General features: G+C 39.2%; 2 protein-coding genes across 2 annotated transcripts in view; one reads left to right on the top strand and one right to left on the bottom strand.

Moving 5' to 3' along the window:
• The window catches only part of si:dkey-250l23.4 (E3 ubiquitin-protein ligase RNF180), a 48,928-nt gene that overhangs the window by 22,312 nt on the left and 8,093 nt on the right, over window positions 1-18,523 (top strand). The gene's annotated exons all lie outside the window — the stretch shown is intronic.
• Window positions 14,603-16,765, bottom strand: htr1aa (5-hydroxytryptamine (serotonin) receptor 1A a). The gene has a single exon (XM_040050806.1). The coding sequence runs from the start codon at window positions 16,657-16,659 to the stop codon at window positions 15,376-15,378; it is 1,284 nt and encodes a 427-aa protein (XP_039906740.1). The 5' UTR covers window positions 16,660-16,765; the 3' UTR covers window positions 14,603-15,375.

Genomic DNA, 18,523 nt, shown 5'->3' with positions numbered 1-18,523 from the left:
TACAGGCAGGGAGAAACAGTAAATGATAATGATTGGAGGGTAAATGGAGCAAGTGCACATGAAAGCAGGCCAGTAAAAAAAAAAACAGAAGAAGGAATTTTAGAGAAACCAGAAAAAAGCCTCAGTGTTATGTGGGCCCATACATCTGAGTGTGTTTTCCAAGACACCATATGAATCCATGGATAATGTGCACTAACACAGCCAGCAAGTAGTCTAAAAACCTAACATAGCTGCTTCCCAGTTTACAGAAGTCTCACTCCCCATGGAGTTTCACTCAGGGAATTCTTGTCATTTTGCAAGGCTGAGTTTTGCAATCAGTGCAGTGTATTGTTCACACATCTCTGTTAATCCTGGCCTAGTCCTGGTGGATTAGAGCAGGCGAGTCCTCTAGGGTCTTGAGGCTCAACTTTATTGATACTCAGTGTTGTTCAGGGGGAGAGAGAATGTCCTGGTTTTGCAGGAGGAGAATGAGATATTGTTCCACTGTCTGCTGCCTTCGTACATTTTTTCCATTAACTTGTCGCCGTCACTTTAATCCCATCTGATGTATTGCAATTTTTCTTTAGCATAACATTAAATCTGTTGTATGATGACATGAGAAATGTTAGCGTTTGTTGTTTTATATGTAAGGGAAAATGAATCCAGGCTTACATGAAGGGAAGCCAATCAAAGAAGATGTATGGTATTAATAATTGTAATAAATTACCAGTCAGGAAACCACTCTGCATAATTCATATTTTGTCAGATTGAATATTGTATCCACTGTATATGCAAAAAAGACTTTAACAGTGTCTGTGTGCCGGGAATTAAAATTCTTCTCTCTGCTGAGGGACATAGATGATCTCCAAACATGCATATGTCTCTGTCCAGATTTACTGAAATGTAGTTGAATATATCTGTTTATTTGATTCTCACTTCTAGGGATTTGAAGGCTTTAAAATGCAATTTTAGTGAATCCAACCATTTTAGCCACATAGTAAGGCAAGGGAAAACAACTGGAAAGACATTACAGTATGAAAGAATATAAAACATACTCGTGTTCCCCATGCAATGTTATGTAGTGCACTAATCTCAGTTCATTCAAATATAGCAGAATAAAAGAGGGAACCCATGCCCTTTGTTCAATTGAAGCTATAAACAGATGTGCAGATAAAAATAATACCTTTTGCCCAATACAAAAAGAAAAACAAAACAAGAAAACAAGCAAACAAATAAATAAAACATTTAATTATCACAGTATGAAGTCAGTTAGGAAGAATAAAAGATTCAGTTGCTGCAAATGTTGTGCTGTGTGCAACATCTGCTGGTCTACCTTTGTAACCTTAACGGGCTGCAGGTGCTGTCACATGCTGTCTGCAGTGACAAGATCACTAAGAAAAACGCAAAGTATAGAAAAAAATGGTCGGAGTTTACGTCTACTGCAAGTCTTGTAAATGTGATAACTTGAGAACAAGGCGACGTAGGATTTTGAAATTGATACCATAGATGGAGAGGATGAGCAGTAGCACTGGCGGTCGCCAGATTTTTTTATTTTTATAATAACCATAACTAATTTTATCGTAGGTAAGCAACAGAACTGTAAGTTGTCCCACTTATTGACTGTAGAGAGCTAAACATAACTCCTCATGAGTCAAAATATATTTAGCAAACTTATTAAGTGATTGACTAAGTGACTAAAACTAAGCCCCACAATAACAAACCCATAATATTTATAACCCGTTGGTCAATCAAAGTAATACTCCAGACATTAAATATTGCTTGAACAATATTTAAGCATCACCTCAGGCATAAATGCCAATTATTTATTCACTTTTTAATTAAAAAACATTAATTATGATTCACTCATTTATAAACTACACTTATAAATTTCAGATGTAGATGCTTTCGGCACTTCAAAACAAAATAAATAATTAATTTAGTCATAATAAATATATATTGGTAATAAATAACACTAATGTTTCTGTTTATGTGTGGAGGACGAGTTTGGTGATGTAGTCTCAGGTTCTAGGGGAAGAAACTGCTCTGCCTCTATATGCAGAGTAAACATAGTGTGGCCGGCGCAGGTATCATCTTTAGTATCCTTGGGGTCTGCACAGACACTCACCTCATCGACATCCTGATGCTCCGTCGAAGTGTTGGTGATGTATTTGGGAGTTTTAATCACCCACCGCAAAGCCTTTTGGATGCTGGGCTAGTGCATCACATACCAGTTTGTGATGATTTCAGTTAAAATGCTTTCTATTACAGAGCGGCTCAACCTTCAGAAGATTGTGTGAACTTAAACCCTCCGGTGTGTTTTTGTCTGAACAGAAGCAGTAAAATGTTTTTGACTTTTCTGCAGTTCAAATTCAGCAGTCTTTCCAAAAGCATTTTTTTTTTGTTTTCTTGTGACACTTTTGCCATTTCTCATTAAATGTGGTCATGACCCTTTTTTCCACGCTGCTTTCATCACCTCCTCGCGGTAACTGGCGGTTTCGCTGTTTTTTCTCTGCATTTTCTTGTTATCCACTGCTGTTTTTTCCCGAGGCCTTTTGCATCAAAAATGCAGCACCATATTTTACAGTCTTCGGTAATTGAGCTCTTCCCCTTATGTAATCCAGTGCCTCTGAATGCTGCCTGTGTGCTGATGAGAGATAAATCTCTGGCAACATGTTGAAGTTCATACTGGAAGCTCATCACAGGACCTCTTTCGCCAAATTATATACCGTCTGCCTGCTCACTTTATCACAATACCCTGGAGAGAAAAGCAGTAACATAAAGCAGTAACATAAGCATTAACATACCAGCTGAAAATTTCAAAGTCACTGGACATTTTTAATATGATTTCATTATTAGTATGCACATATGCATTCTTATAATTATAGATTCACAAACAAAGTGCTGTTTCAGCGATTTTAGCTGTGAATCTCCACTGAGGGGTAAGATTTGAAAATATTTCGGGATGCTTTAAGAGTAAGGATCACTCTACTGGTAAGGCAGAATTTGTACTGACTCTGCAAATGTTGATAGTATATTTCTCCTGGGTCTGCGCAATCAATAACAGCTGAGACAGGCATATATTATCACTATACTGTATAAACCCTATCCTTTCCCATTTTTATGTAGCATTTTCCCAGCGGGACTCTTTCTCTCCACTTCAATCAAATTTGCTCATCTTAACTCATTCTTCCCATTTGGAAAATTAATAATTTCAGCCTTTGATGGTTTAATCATAGCTCAATTTTCAAAACAAAGCTTTATCTGAAAAAACATTGTTGCCTTTTTAATAATAATAATAAAAAAGGTTATCTGTGCATGCACAGAAAAAAAGGATTTAATCAAATGAACAGTACTCAGAAAAAGACAAGCAACTCACATCGACAGTAATTTCAACTTTTTTTTTGTTCAGTAGGCAAGTTTGAAACATTTTAATACAACATTTCACCCAAACAGCTCTGCAGAAAACTCTGTTGACTGAAACGAAGAATCAAATTTTGTTGAAATTTAAACTGGCTTTGATAATGAGCATTACAAAAATAGTTCACTGTGTTTTTGACTGCAGATCAACTAAGGCTTTCGTGTCTCCCATAGAAACAACATTTGCAGTAAATAAATGAACAGAAAAAAAGCTGATGGAGTTTGATCACAATCATTATTCCGCGTATTTCTGAACCACACATTATCTCTCGTGTGTTGTTATTAACTTTGACTAAATTATCATAATATTCTCCTTTTTAAAAAAAAAAAAAACTTTTAACACCAATATTTTAGATAACTCTCAGTGATGACAACTTTTGATGATAATCATAAATTGCTATGATGTTTGGATAAACATAGTTTAGTACATATTACATGTCATCGTTTTTTCATTGAAACACTCTAATTTTCCACCTGCAATTCAATTTTTGCCCAATTTACACTGATTTATAAACAGCTGCAGAAAAATTACACTTTAAATTGGGAAAAAAATGGATTTGATTGTTAAATCTCCAACAAGTGATGTTTTCATTTTCTCTAGTATTGGTGTTTCAGCTGAACCGAAACACATTAACATTAATGCACAAAGATCTTGAGCTACCCTTCATTTCTTTATATTTTGCTTCCCCAGAGCGAGACTTTCTAGTACTTTAAAAATAAAATCTTGAGTAATAGTTCTCCAGGTTTTCTAAAATGCCTTTCATATTTTTTTTCTTTGGACTTTAGCTACTTTTTCTCTCATTATCAGTCAAGTCCTTATACCTGAACATTGTAACAGGATTTTTTTTTGTTAAGCCACTTAACACTGACATGTGAAAAATTCAAGCTTACAAAATGTACCTGCTTAATCAGTATTAGCAAAAAACAGGCGTAGTGTGCAGTGAGTTCTTAAAAAATCTGAGGAAACTGGACAAGTGGATGACAAAAAGATGATCTAGATCTAGAGCAGATGAACAGCATGTAAATGTGAAGTGTCTACAAACACACCGCCAATGCAGTGTGGGATCATCTTGACAGAGAATGCAAGTAAAGCAGCTAGCATAAAAAAAAAGAGCTTTGGATGTTTACTTAAGCCATCCAAGAAACCTGGAGAACTATTCCTGAAAACAAGAGTTTAGTCTGTACTGAAGAATAAAGGTGGTCATACCAAATACTGACTTTCAGTCTTGATATGTTATATATCCTTATATGCTGTATTGTCATTTCTCTTTGCATATTTGTGTTTCAAAAAATCATTGCCACTAATTCCCATTTTCACAGCAAATACCAAGAAATAATGGGTGGCTCAAGACTTTTGCACATTACTGTAAAATACTCAAAGACAGCACTATGAAGGTGTTAGAATGATCATCAAGAGTAGATAATTTCATACAAAATAACCATACCTCCCTTCATGACATCTTTCACCTTCTGTCTATCTTGATCTCTGTTTCTCCCAATAACATTTAAAGGGTCTCTCAACATTCAAGACAAGAGGTCATCTGACAGGTTCCACTGCTCAGAAAAATGGAGCAGGAGCAAAAGGTCAAGGATTTCTGCCAGCCAGACAGCAAGTGGGTGCTGCTCTTCTCTGACCTGTTTTTTCTTCTTCTTGATGTTAAGTGGAAAGACTGGGAAAATGAACAGACAGTGGAAAGCTAAGAGGAGAGGATAGTTACTGAATAGTGAGAGAGGAGTGAAAAGGTGAAAACTGAAGTGCACAGAAAAAAGAGAACAACAAAGGGGAAGGAGAAGAGGGGAAAGGATGAGAAAAACACAAGGGTTAGGCTGGGATGTAGACGACTAAAAGACTTCATCACATTATTATGTCATGGAAGTAAATGAGCAGCAAATTACAAATGAACAAAGAAAAAAAACTGTTAAATCAATCTAACAGAAACTCTCTGTGGATCGGGACTCAGGCGATTTGGGATAGGAATTCGATGTTTTTCTACTGAAAAGCAGGTATTGATCAGGATGCCTCTAAGATGCTTCCCTGTGGAGGTTTTCCTGGACCTCTGCCTACTGGGAAGAAACCTTTGGGCAGACCCAGCACACTCTGGAGGTATACACATACTATTTGGGAACATCTCAGGGTCAGATCCCAGAATTATTGACATCATGGTTGAGTATTGAACACAGACTAGTATCACTGTCATTGTCAATGTTTATTATTCCTCATATCTGGGTCTTCCACATGTCTCTCATCTAACACTGTTGCACAGTTGCAAATACACACCTGGTGCTGCTTGTACAAACAACCATACTTGACTGGGGATGTCTGGGGATATACTCTCATATGCTGTTCATAAGATAAACTCTGTGGCTGCTGTTACTGCATGTAACTAAATGGCCTCAGTTAAAGGCCCTGTTTGTGAATGATGAAGTGTCACTAAGCTCTCCTTTAGATACATAAACTGCAGTCGGGCCGTGGCAGAGACAAATGGATGGACTCTGTTACAGGTACTTCTGCTGCTGTCCACTAACATTAGAGTACAGCGCACAACATGCATGAATGCACTCACATCACACACAGTGACAGTCACATACATAAAAATCTAAACCCGATGCAAACCTCTACAGAGAGCACAAATATACTACACACAGCAACCCCATATGGGTATATAAACACCTCGAGGATGCTTGCTCATGCGTAGATTACCAAGCACACACACTTCAATACAGCTTGATAAGAAATAACTTCACATACGCACTTTTACACTGCAGCAGCTTCCTCATCTGCAGCTTTTAGCTTAGCTACGAGTCCAGACTCTGATAATCCACATGATCGATGCTGATGAAGAAGTGAACAGGGGGAAAAAACACACGTAAAAAATAAAAAAATCATGTCTTTTTATTTCTGTTTCTCTCTCAGTCCCTCCACCCACCTTTTCTTTTTTTGCCAGTATGTAGGCATATATGACTCCTTGTTCGCCACCCTCAGTGTACTTTATTGGAATAACTACCTTAAAGCACTGAGTAAATAAAGAGAATACATTACCTGACTCTAATAGTGGTTATTGGAAATGTAGCTCTCACTATAGATTATTCAGGCGGCCAGCCAGCCAGCCAGCCATCTCTCCTTCAAAAATCATTAAACTTCTTTGCTCAGCAAGCACACACACTAAACAATCTAAACAATAAACCTGTAAACAACTGTGTAATAAAAAGATGTGATTCGATTGGAGCTTAGTGGAAACAAAAACAGAAGAAAAAACTATAAACATAAATACTTTAGCAATTATATGTATCGCTCTATACATGAAGCTTTATCTCATCTGTGATTATTTTTGACACTGAATCATTTCAATGGTTTTTTTTACTTTTCATTTTATTTATTTATTTTTTTGACCATCATAAAATCAATCAAACCCAAATCAGGCTTTGAGGCTGCTTCATCTAGACTGCATTACTTTCTTAATTTATTTATAACATATATATCAGCACTGTCAGATTTAGCCTGAAGGCTAGTTTTCATCTGGCAGGCTGATACAAGTAAAGAGAAACAAACTCACAAAACACACACAAGTAGTCCAAGTAATATTTCTTGCAGTTATCAGCGACAGTAGCTCGCTCCGCTCTGTTAATCGCTCAGCAGTTTGCTAAGTTGTGACCAATAAGAGGTAAAGGTTGTTCTAAAGACACCTAATTAGATGGGATCTGAACTATCAGTGGAGCTTAAAGGAATTACTGTGTGTTTTTGCCTGGCGTGTGTGTGTGTGCATGTGTGTTTGTAAGTGCCCAATTAATGTGCACATCTTCTGCCAGTGTCAGTATCATGTTGGCAATTAAAACAACATGACTGAAAGCAAAGATGCTGTCTCAGAGGACCCAGAGCAGCGAGCACGGAGATGATATTATTAAAGATCTGTGAAGCAGCCGTGGAGCCACTGTTGCTCAAGGCAGAGACACTTAAGCCCCAAAAAGCAGTGTTGTCTTTCAGGTTAAATGTTGTCCCTGAAGCAAAAAAGCTGACATGTTAAGTTATTTTTACTTGGACTGTGAGCATATTTACAGGACACACGGAGAGACGCTGTGAAAATGCATCGCAAGAGTTGGCAGCAGATGAAACGAAGACGGTGGGCGCTGGGGGTTTTTTGTGTGAAAGGGTTCGTTTTAAGGCAATAGATCTTGCTCTTGGCAACATGTTTTGCCTGCTGACAGGCGCTGGATATGATGCAATAAGCCAAGTAATCTTTCCTCTCCAAGAGCTCTCGCTCACTCAGTCTATCACTCTCTGTCTCTTGCTCTGTTTTCAGTTGCCATTAACAAGGTGCCACAGGCAGCATGGTCCAAATTAACACCTACTGTATATTAACGTGATCTTCTGTGGGAATTACTGCTGCATCCAGCCGCTGGGAGAAATACTCTCACAGCATCTATGTGGTATTTTTCATGAAGAACTCTGAGATAATTAACTGAGTATTGATGTTTAAATCCAAGCTCAACAAAAATAAATAAAAAAATAAAAAGACTGCAAGTGAAGGTCAACAATTTAAGAATGTTTCTCAGCGTTAAATTGCAAAGACTTTGGGGATTTCATCATCTACATTATATAATTAGGCGATTTAGTAAATCCAGAGAAATCTCTGTACACAAGGGACAAGGCTAAAAACCGATACTGAACGTCCATGAACTTCTGCCCTCAAAGGGCCCTCTATTACAAACAGGTCTGATTCTGCTAATTGTGAGTCAATTCAAGTCAGGTCAGTTAATTTTTTTACTCCCAGTTTACAGCAACGGTCACCTCAAGGTGTTTTTCTGATTGTTGGGGTTTTAAATCTCCAAACAATGCTTTCGCTGACCCCCACCTCTTTTAGGATGCGCCCAGCTAAAATCCAGCATGTGTGAAGGAAAATGATAAAATGGACTTGCTTAGTGCTTTTCTACTATTACCCAGCACTCAAAGTTCTTTTTACTACAAGTCTCAATGAGCCAGTCACACCCACATTCATACAAGAGCTTGGTTCTATTCCCTCGCCTTGCCTAACATTCACACACACACACTCACAATCCGATGGATGCATCGGGGATTCTGTACTTGCCCAGGCATACTTCGCCATGCAGACTGGAGGAACCGGGTAGCCAATGGGGAACTATCTGAGTGGTAGAAAACCGTTACTACCTACTGAGCCACAGCTGTCCAGCTAATAGATTAATAGTTGCAATGGGGACATCTTAGCAGGCATTCCTAAAAATGCATAATATTAATAGTGAGAAATGCCTGATATGAACTCTTTTTTTCAAGTCAGGCATTACTGATTTCAGCAAGACAATGCCAAGCATTTATCTGCATGAATTCCAACAGCATCCTCCATGGTGAAAAGAGTATGACCCCCTTTCACTCCAGACAAAGCAGACCGTGAGCTGTCGGGCAGCTGAAGTGCCGTTTTAAGTAAAAATAGGGAAATATTTTTTGCTTTGACAGCTGTAGCAATTAGTAGAAAAAAAACCTTTAGAGATTGTTATTAAAAGGGTTGATGAAATACAGCTGTAATTCTCTTGAGGAGAGGATGGTTAACACAGTAGAACTTACTGGACAATTAATAATTTCTGTGCTTGTCTTCCTGCCCTCTGATTTAAGGAAGTGAAGTTTGTTGGCAAACTGTTTGTAGAGAGAAAAGGTGCTTTCTTTGTGGCATAAAAAAAGGAAGTGAGCATTTATTTTCATCAGTCAAAAAGACAGACAATTTTTTTTTTGAACGATTTCTACCTTTAAAAACTCTTCAAATGATAAATAACATTTTGTTGGTGGATAATGGCAGCTACGCCTGTGTTTGGTGAATGGTGGGTGTCAAGTGCCTTGACACTGAGTTCATCTCCTGTAGTGTGCGGTCCAAAAACTCCTGTTTTGTGGAAGTGAGTTAAAGACCCTTCAACTGTCTCTCAAAATTCAAATATTAGTATTTGGATTATTAGTGGCTCAAATCACATTATTTTAACAAGACATTCACTTGACAGGCATATCTATTGGGTTAAAAAAAAATATATATATATATATATATATATATAGATAGATAGATAGATAGATAGATATCAGTCCCCGCTTTTACACTTTTTTTGTTTATTTTATTTATTTTGTGAGTATGCTTGCAGACCACTTCATTAGTTACAGCTTGCTAATACTGGGCTGAACCCCCGTTTGCCACAAAGTGTTGGAAACATTTCTCAGAGATTTAGGTCCATACTGACATGATAGTATCCATGATGGAAATCTCCAGTTCCACAACATCCCAAATGTGTTCTGTGGGACTGAGATATGGTGATAGCAGAGGCCATTTGAATACAGTGAAGTCATGTTCATGGCACGTTACCCTGCACATCAAACGATCTGTACTCTGGTCATAAAAAGAAGGGTCATGGTCAGCAACAACACTCAGAGGCTATAGACCCCAGGACTTTCCTACCTCTTTACTGCCACGCTTTCCTCAAACCAAATCCGTCTTTAAACTCATGCATTTGGTAGACACCTGTCAATGTTTGTACCTGAGACTGACTGTGTCTGTGACACACATCCACATCCAAACAGACAGACAGATACAGCTGCTAAAGTCAAATATGCCTTTGTGATTCCTCCTGCTACAGTAGACGTGTGCACGCACACACATACACACAAACAAGTGCAAAGTCATAACTGCCTCCAGGCAAACTAAGAGGGGCTTGTTCTGTTTAGAGTGGCCTTCTTCAGAGACTGTGTCACGCAGTCACTGTTTGTGTCACTGAGGCATGTTTGGTGCAGAGTCTGTCCACTGTTTTTATCAGAGTTTTAGCCGAACATCACTTATTGAAAAGGAGTGCACGATCCTCTGGGAGAAGAGGAGCAAACAGAAAGGAGAACAAATGAAGCAGCGGCAGCAAATGTTTGGCGCTTGCTGAAGGAGAGACAGAAGAGTTCTTTCAAATTTCAAATGCTGAGGTGAAGTGTTCCTCACCGGCTGTAATACTAACAATGGGGTCCGACTCTTCATCTCTCTTATACTTTTGGGTCTTTTGTTTTTTTTAAAGCAGAAAGTGGCAGAATGGATTAGATATTGTTTGCTTTTACATTCTTTTGTGTTTGCTGTCCTTGAACACATGTCCTCCATCACTGTGATGAGTTATTGTGAGTGTGCTAGCGTGAGCAAGAGACAGTCTCATCCATCAACATTTGGACTACCCTATGAAACAGGAATGATCTGTTTTTAACTAACCTCTGTTCTAAAAAGAAAAGAAAAGAAAACCCATACCTTAACAGACCCAAATCCTCATTTCTCCACATCAGAGGGGGGTTTTGTGGCGTTATTTCTCAGAGCCTCCGGTGTGTGATGGGCTGTGGGATGTGAGATCCTTGAAAAAACTATGACAGATCAAAAAGACCCTGAAGTAAGAGGGGGCGAAGCAGAAACGTGTTGTGCTGAGTGCTCAGTCATATCCATGTCTCTCTTACTTTCTCCTTGTCTTTTCCTGTTACCATTCCCTTTTAAGCCTTCACCCAGTCTTCTATATCTTTGGGCTTATATTAGATTTTGTATTATGTAAGTCTTCTTTTTCTATTTTAGTTTCTGCTCATCCACTCGTTTCTACAACTCAGCATGCTTTTCTTTCTATAATTTGCCTTTCAATCCACTTAGACACTGTTTCGCTCTGTTCCTACAGAAGCAAACACACCACCAGAACTAACATGCAGTAGAGCCTATACATTTTTCCACCTTGTGTTATACTCTAATATAATGCCACTTTGAGCTTGTCCCTCGTTCACAAGAGGTTACCACAGTGGGTAGCTCTACATGTTTGATTTGGCAGATTTTTTTTTATTTTTTTTTACACCGGATGCCCTTCCTGACTCAACTCCAGAGGTGTTTCTGCCTCCTTCCAGGAAGGACAGGTGTTATCCTCATGTTAATGAGGTCAATCAGAAGGAGAATGCTCTGACGGCTTGATTGGCTTTATATAATAACGCTGACCTTCATGTGTGTTTATACATCAAATGATGTTCATGTACTTTATGAATTTATTGAGAGAATGATCATAAACAGATCAAACACCGAACTGCTGTCTTTACCTGAAGTGGTAAAATTATTTCCGCTTAATTCATGTCATTCACTGCTGGGTTTCCTTTGAATGCAACCTAAACAAGTTGGTTTATTTTCCGTTTTCCATTTTGAAATCCCTCACAAGCTAATAAACTGACCTTAGATAATGGTCCATATTTATTAGTGCAAATTGTGTGTTTAAAATGTTTCTTTTCTCAGTACACAGTCCAGGCTTAGACTTTCCCACTGGGTGATTGACAGGGACTGCTGTTTTCAGTCATGTGGTCACCTCTTTTCTCATGACCAAACCCCTGTTTAGCCTTTTAAATGTCCAGTGTTTTTGCTGCTTTACCTCAAAATAAACAACTTAAATATCAGGGGGAAAAAAGAAGAAAAAAGAGGTAGTAATTAATAATTAACAGCAGGTCTACTTCTTTGTTTACAGTTTATGCACTTTCCAAATTACTGTACCACCTTCAAAGAACTTATTTAAATAAATGTATGTTCAATTTTAAGTGCCAGATGTTTGATCTACCTGTCTTGATCTATCTATCTTTCCTTTTTTTTTTTTTTTTTTTTGCTTAACGCTCCATATAAACTCTATAAATGTTGGATATAGCATGTGCTGTTAGAGGACATGGGTCATAGTACTTCTCTGTCTTTAAGAAGAGCTGAAACAACTGATTTTGGCTACTCTCTAACCTACAGTATACTGAAATGCTTCTATAGAACCAGCATCAAACTACAAAATCAAGCCAGAATCAGCTAATTTTCACAGTTTTAGTCTTGAGGGCAGCTAAAGCAGTAAAGGCTAATCCCCCTGTTACCGATAGGCTAGCATTTTATATAAGCATCCTCTTCTCCTCTCCTCTCCTGCTGGGTTGAAGGAAAGCTCCTGCGTCATCACAGTGCACCCACATACCTATATTATGTTTAAGATTCCCAGAGTGATTGGGATTAATGCACTTCCACAACCGATCCCTTTGATATTACGGCATAGTTCAAAGAAGGTCATCTACTTCGTAATCCCATACAGCAGGAGCAAAATGTAATGATTATACAGTAATAGTCTTACACACAGTGTGACTCATAGTTGTGAAATATACTCATTTCTGCTCATTGGCTCACACCACAATCTGTATGTGTTTCTCTGAGCCTGTTATGAGCCTAGAGGTCATAGGTAGAGGATTAATTTTCCCAAAAGCATTTTAAGTGCATTCATGTTACTCTAACCGGCCACAGAGCAAAGTGATCAGATGGAAAAACCCGACAGAGGGGTTGTATGACATCCTCCTGTCCTATTAGTTTATTGTTTCAGGTGCTCTTTGGAAATGAAATTATCAAAGGAATCCAAGGAACTCTCTTTTCTAATAATATCTTAAATGGCTTTATTCTCATCTTTAACCTAAAACAAAGCCCTCCCCTGTGTTTTTGGCATACAAGCCTTAATCATCCATCATAATTTATGATGACATAATATCAGTTATCAGAACAATAATCAATGCATCACAGAGATAGGCAAGAGACTGAGAATACATTTCTGTTTCACAATTTTGATTTAATACTTGATCACTTATGTGAAATAAATTTTATTGGCCTGTGTTGTCAGTTCCCTTTTAAAAAACCACCAGATTTTACACATACAAGCAAAAGCAGCGTTCTCCACACTATGAGTGTGTTTTCTCTTACTCATAAACAAGCCTGGTAACTGTTACTTTACAGTGCAGCAGTAGGTGTGCGGTATTTAGTGATATGCGCTTCCTCATATAAAACATTCCTCAAATAAAATGAAAAATAAAGTGCATTTTTTGTTTTGTTTTTATTAATTCTTTGCAAGATATTTATTATATCTAGAAAATATATTTATTAATTGCTTATAATCATTATTATTTGATAGAGTCTTCATTTATTTGACTACTTCTTTCTTGTACTAGTACCATAGTAGTACCACTGCAATGTACATTAATTAATGAAGGTCGTGAGATGTAATTGCAAGCCTTAAATTAAATTCAACAATTGGCCCATACGTTAGACCTTTATTACTTTTAGGTGTGTAAAAATGGGGGTTTACAAAACAATGTACTGTTTCTTTCCATGCATGTGATCAAACATCCTCAAGTGTGACTGCAGCTGTTTTAATGGATTATATTTCATTCATTAGCTGTTGATACACCAGCATTCTTTGCATTGGTATTAAAACATTAATAAAACTTTTTTGAATCACTAACATAGTCTCAAAGAGAGGCAAGTTTGTGAGAAGAATGTAAGAGAAGGTAGAGGAAAGAAAGTTATAATTTTCACTGGAATTATTCAAGATATTTTAAAGTGAAAATCCCAACTTAAAAAGCAATCCTTGGTGAAAAGGCTCCTTGCAGTGATAAAAATTAGATATACTGTAATTTTATCTCACATACGATCACCCAGCAGAGTATCAGCTAACTTGTCATGCCACAGGTGTCACCTGTAAACTGTCATGCTACTGTATGTCTCACATTCCTGTCTGTCCCTAGCCAGCCTGCCTTCATATCCGACCAACCTTGATGCCTTGGGCTTGATGTGTTGCCATGGCAATGCTTCAGATAGCCACCCATCTTGTGAAGGAAGCGGGCCTGATTGGGGCTTCTTCCTGAAAGTTGTTTTCCTCCTTCCTCTTTTAATGCCTGACAGCATTTATCTCTCTATCTACTGTAAGTGGATTTGTGTCTGGGATTTGCTTGATAGATGATAGCAGTTATACAGTGAGGAGGTTTCCTGCAACCCTTTTTATTATGTGGCCTATTTTTCTGAGTAACCCTCTAAACTATGTGCTATTATGAGTGTGCACACATGTGTATGTGTGTGTGTGTACGTGTGTGCGTGTGTGTGGACTAAATTTAGCACAGATTTTCTTGAGGTTGATGATGTAACAAGCTGTCTATGTAGTTCTCAATAAGCCTCGATGGAGAACTGCACAACAATCCTATACAAGAAAAACGAGTTAGACTCCCTCTCTTGGTTTTTCTCTGAGTAATTTTACTTTCACTGTCAGTCTGTTGTTTTTTCTGTCTTTCTCTAACACTCAAGGGACAGAAATAGAGAAGCGAGGAGGCCAAAATGAGAAGAGCCACAGGGAGATTGAGAATGCATCGTATCATAAATGCAATACCAGTTCCCATTTTAGAAGAAAAATACCCATCTTCTTTTGCTTTCAACTCTGAGGTGGATTTGATGGCTAGACACTGGGCTTCATTTGATACCCATTTGTTTTAAGACCTTAAATACACCATGCACTGATAACCTGATCATCACTCATCATCATCAGTGTGTTGGCCTGTCAAAGCAAACTGATAAGTTGCCCACTGCTTCGTGTGCTCAAGAACATAGGAAAATCACTCATTCCTTATTATCTATATGAAGATATATGACGAGCCATGTCCTATAAGTGAAAGTGTGATTTTTCATAATGGGCCTCTGCTCTCTTCTTTTCTCGTTTTTGCTTCTAAATAAACATTCACTCATATTTCTTCGTGACAAACTTTGATTGCTTTTATTGTTTCAGTGCTACACAGCTCATGACATGGGACGGAAACCCCGCGTGCCTCATGATAAAATGCATGGAAACAGCACAGGACACGTCTTGCATGGCAATACAACGATGGCTGCCGTCGCATATAAGCTATATACTGTAGCTACAACACTGAATAAACATGAGCTTGTACATTAACAGCGAAAGTTTCTATATTGACTTGTTTCACCGGTGGATTATTTTTACACCATCCTTAAGACACGACTAAAAGGGACTGTCCCTGAATGAAAGTCTGTGTATTGTTGTTGTTTTTTGTCTTTTTGCTGTTTCTATACAGTCACTGAACATCCCCGCTCTCTGATTAACGTATCCGCATTTAAATAAACGTAAACGTTTTTCTTTTTTCTTTTTTTTTTACTCTGGTTATGGTCTGTGGAATTTGCATTTTATAATCTTCTTGAAAGCGTTTTGGAAGTCTTTGTTGAAGTAGGCATATATGATGGGGTTGAGGAGAGAGTTTGAATAGCCCAGCCAGTTTATGACTGCGCCCAGCCACTCGGGCATGTAGCAGCTCTCTGCACAGAAAGGCAGTACCAGTGCAACGATGAAAAAGGGCAGCCAGCAGAAGATGAAAGTTCCCATAATGATGCCGAGTGTTTTCACCGTTTTACGTTCCCTGGCCAGCGCGATCTTTCTCTTCGCCCCCGAGTTCTTTTCATTCATGTTTTCATAGCCGTGCGAGGAGGACTGAGGAGTGTTGGGCAGAGGCAAGTGCGTCTTTGAGTTGCTGATAACTTCTATGATCTCCAATGATTCGCCCTCGTCTCCATGCTTCACCGCGCCATTTACGCACGGAGAGCTGGATTTAGACTCATCCCCACGCTTCCAGCCTTTGCCGCCGGTTTCTCCGTTGGTTTTCTTGTGAAAGATGGCCGGAGACACACTCAAGCACTTTTCTGACACTTTTGCTTTCTCTGCTTTCTTCACTGTCTTTCGAATCCGAAACCGAGCAGCTCTGAATATTCGTCCGTATAGAACTAACATGAGGATAAGAGGGATGTAAAAAGCTCCAAACGTAGAATAGATGGTGTAGCCCGGGTCCTGGCTGATCATGCAGGCGTCGGGGTTTGCCCTGTCTTCGGCGCTTCTCCAGCCTAACATAGGCGGAATAGAAATGGAGAAACCAATTAGCCAAGTGACGCTAATCAAGAACGCAGCTCTCCTTGGTGTCCGTTTATTTACATAGTCAATAGGGTCCGTTATGGCCCAGTACCTGTCCAAAGCAATTGCGCACAGATGCAGGATGGATGATGTACAACACAGTACATCCAGAGAGATGAATAAATCACAGATCTCCTGCCCCAGAGTCCACTTGTTTAAAACCTGATACAGGGCCGCCATTGGCAGGACCAGCACAGATACCATGAGGTCTGTCACGGCCAGGGATCCGATCAGATAGTTGGCCACATTCTGGAGAGATCTCTCCAGGGCGATGGCTGCCACGACGCACGCGTTGCCAAATATGGAGCAGAGGATGAGGGCCCCCAGGAGCATTGAGGTAATAATCTGGTAACTTAGCACCAGATCTGGAAGAGACCCGGACCCCGTGCCATTCTCACCCCCGTTCCAGTCGGCAACCACGTCCCCCCCACTGGGGTAAACACTGGTCGCGTTGCTGTCGTTGTTGCTTGTGGTTATAAAATCCATAATGCAACCACACTCAGAGCGAAACTTTTCCCAAAGTAGTGGGGAGTAGTGGAAGAATAAGCAGGAGTCAGTCAGCCCCCTCAGACTGCTGCTGCCGCTGTGCGTTTTACCGGGTCCATCGGAGTTACCGGGCTCGTGCTGTCGCTCTCAGGACGCATGACGCAGACGTGCTTGTGAGTGCGTGTGAGGGGGCTGTTTATGTTGTAGCCCATGAGTGTTGACAGCCGGGTGCACACACTGGTACTGCGAATCATCTGAGCTTGGTGACGCCGTGAATTCATTTATACCAACAGCTTTAGGTACGTCAGACCGGGAGGAGGTCGTCCTGGAGGTTTGTGCCTTTACTCTCCCTGTTGCTCAGTTTTTCATCACAGACCGCCGCCGAGGGTGCAGAGAGCTACTGTCCTTTTTGTATCTCCATTATTTTACTCTTTGGACTCACTGAAAAAAGTATTTTGTTTATTTATTCATTTTTTAAAGTTTAGTTTTAGCCTTCATCGGAAAGGGTTGGTATCAGCCAGAACCAGTAACCAGGAATTTTTCCTTTCTTTTTTTTAATATAACGAGATATCAGAAAATTAACTATCAAATGAAGCAAATTTGTCGTTGGGCTACCTAAGACGGATACATTTTAAAAAAGAGTATCTATCGTCGGTTCCCATGAAGTTTTTGTGTAAAGCAACTTCGTTTGAAACGGATCTTTAAAAAATATTTTAAAACAGTTTGAACTAGAACCGAGTAATTCGTACAGCGTGTTTACGAGTGGAGCTTTGCAATTTTGATGTGAAAGGGAGAAAAGTTCAAATGTCCAGAGCGCTGAGAGAAAATAGTTTCAGGACCAGGAACAGCTCCTCTGCAGTCCTGAAAGGAATGCTGCTGCCCTCTGCTGTACGCGAATGATATTGCACCAAATGGTGGACGTTGCTCCATCAGCGCATATGAGTTCAGGGTAGGTTGTGTGAGTACATTACAGGAAGGAGGGGGTTCCCTTGAAAACAGCTGTAGCCGTTGCCTTGTGTTCAAGTGTATTCGAGCCAACAAATAATGTCAGCTATGAGTCAGAGTGGAGTCTGAATAAACGCAGTTAGTGAGGAACTTCTCAAAGGGGAGGGATGGAGGCTGTGGGTGAGTGTCTGTTATGAGGTGATTGTATGAAAGATGAGTGAGTCTAAAAAACGTATTTAAAAAAATCTTAAAAGTTCTCATTGGAATTCCACGCAGAGGCCCTAAGGCCAGGTGATAATTAAAAATTTAAAAAGAAAAGATATTTAGATGCAAAATGTCAATTTGGGAAAAGGCCCATGAAGTGAAAATTGCAAAAGCTAGAAATGACAAAAGCTTAAATGGACAACAAAATGTGAACAAACAGAGCACATAATGGGCAATTTATATTTTCTGTATTTGTTGAAATACGTTTTTTCCTACAAATTACAATTACAATCTTAATTTGGGATAAGACTCATCCAACACTAGTCCCAGCCTGTGCCTCCAGGTGCCCCCCCCCCCCCCTCCCCACCAAAGATAATACTCAACATGTTTGAAAAAACTCCAAAGTTCTGTTTTAAAAAAACCTTGTTCTGCATTCTTTTTGTTGGATGGTTTCAGTTTTTAGACACTTAACTTTGATTTTAACTGCGAGAATCTGCTGTGTTGGTTATACTGGAGTTTATAATCAAAATGGATGTACTGTTTTCCCATCCCTCTGAAGCTTCTGAAATACCAGTACAATGATTAGATTAGAAAGTCTCATGCTCTTTCTGTATAGTACTTCCAGTGTGTGTGGAAATCAGCTGACACGACACAGGTAAATATAGCCTTGTGTTAAATTTGAAGGGGGAGGGTATGCAAGGATGTTTTAAAACAT

The sequence above is a fragment of the Simochromis diagramma genome, unplaced genomic scaffold, assembly GCF_900408965.1.
Source record: "Simochromis diagramma unplaced genomic scaffold, fSimDia1.1 OVJJ01000131.1, whole genome shotgun sequence".
NCBI lineage: Eukaryota > Metazoa > Chordata > Actinopteri > Cichliformes > Cichlidae > Simochromis > Simochromis diagramma.
The sequence above is the reverse complement of the archived record's forward strand: the minus strand, read 5'-3'. Positions and strand labels throughout refer to the sequence as shown.

Coding starts and splice junctions, on each gene's coding strand:
- htr1aa (XM_040050806.1), bottom strand. CDS start 16,659: ATGGATTTTATAACCACAAGCAACAACGACAGCAACGCGACCAGTGTT.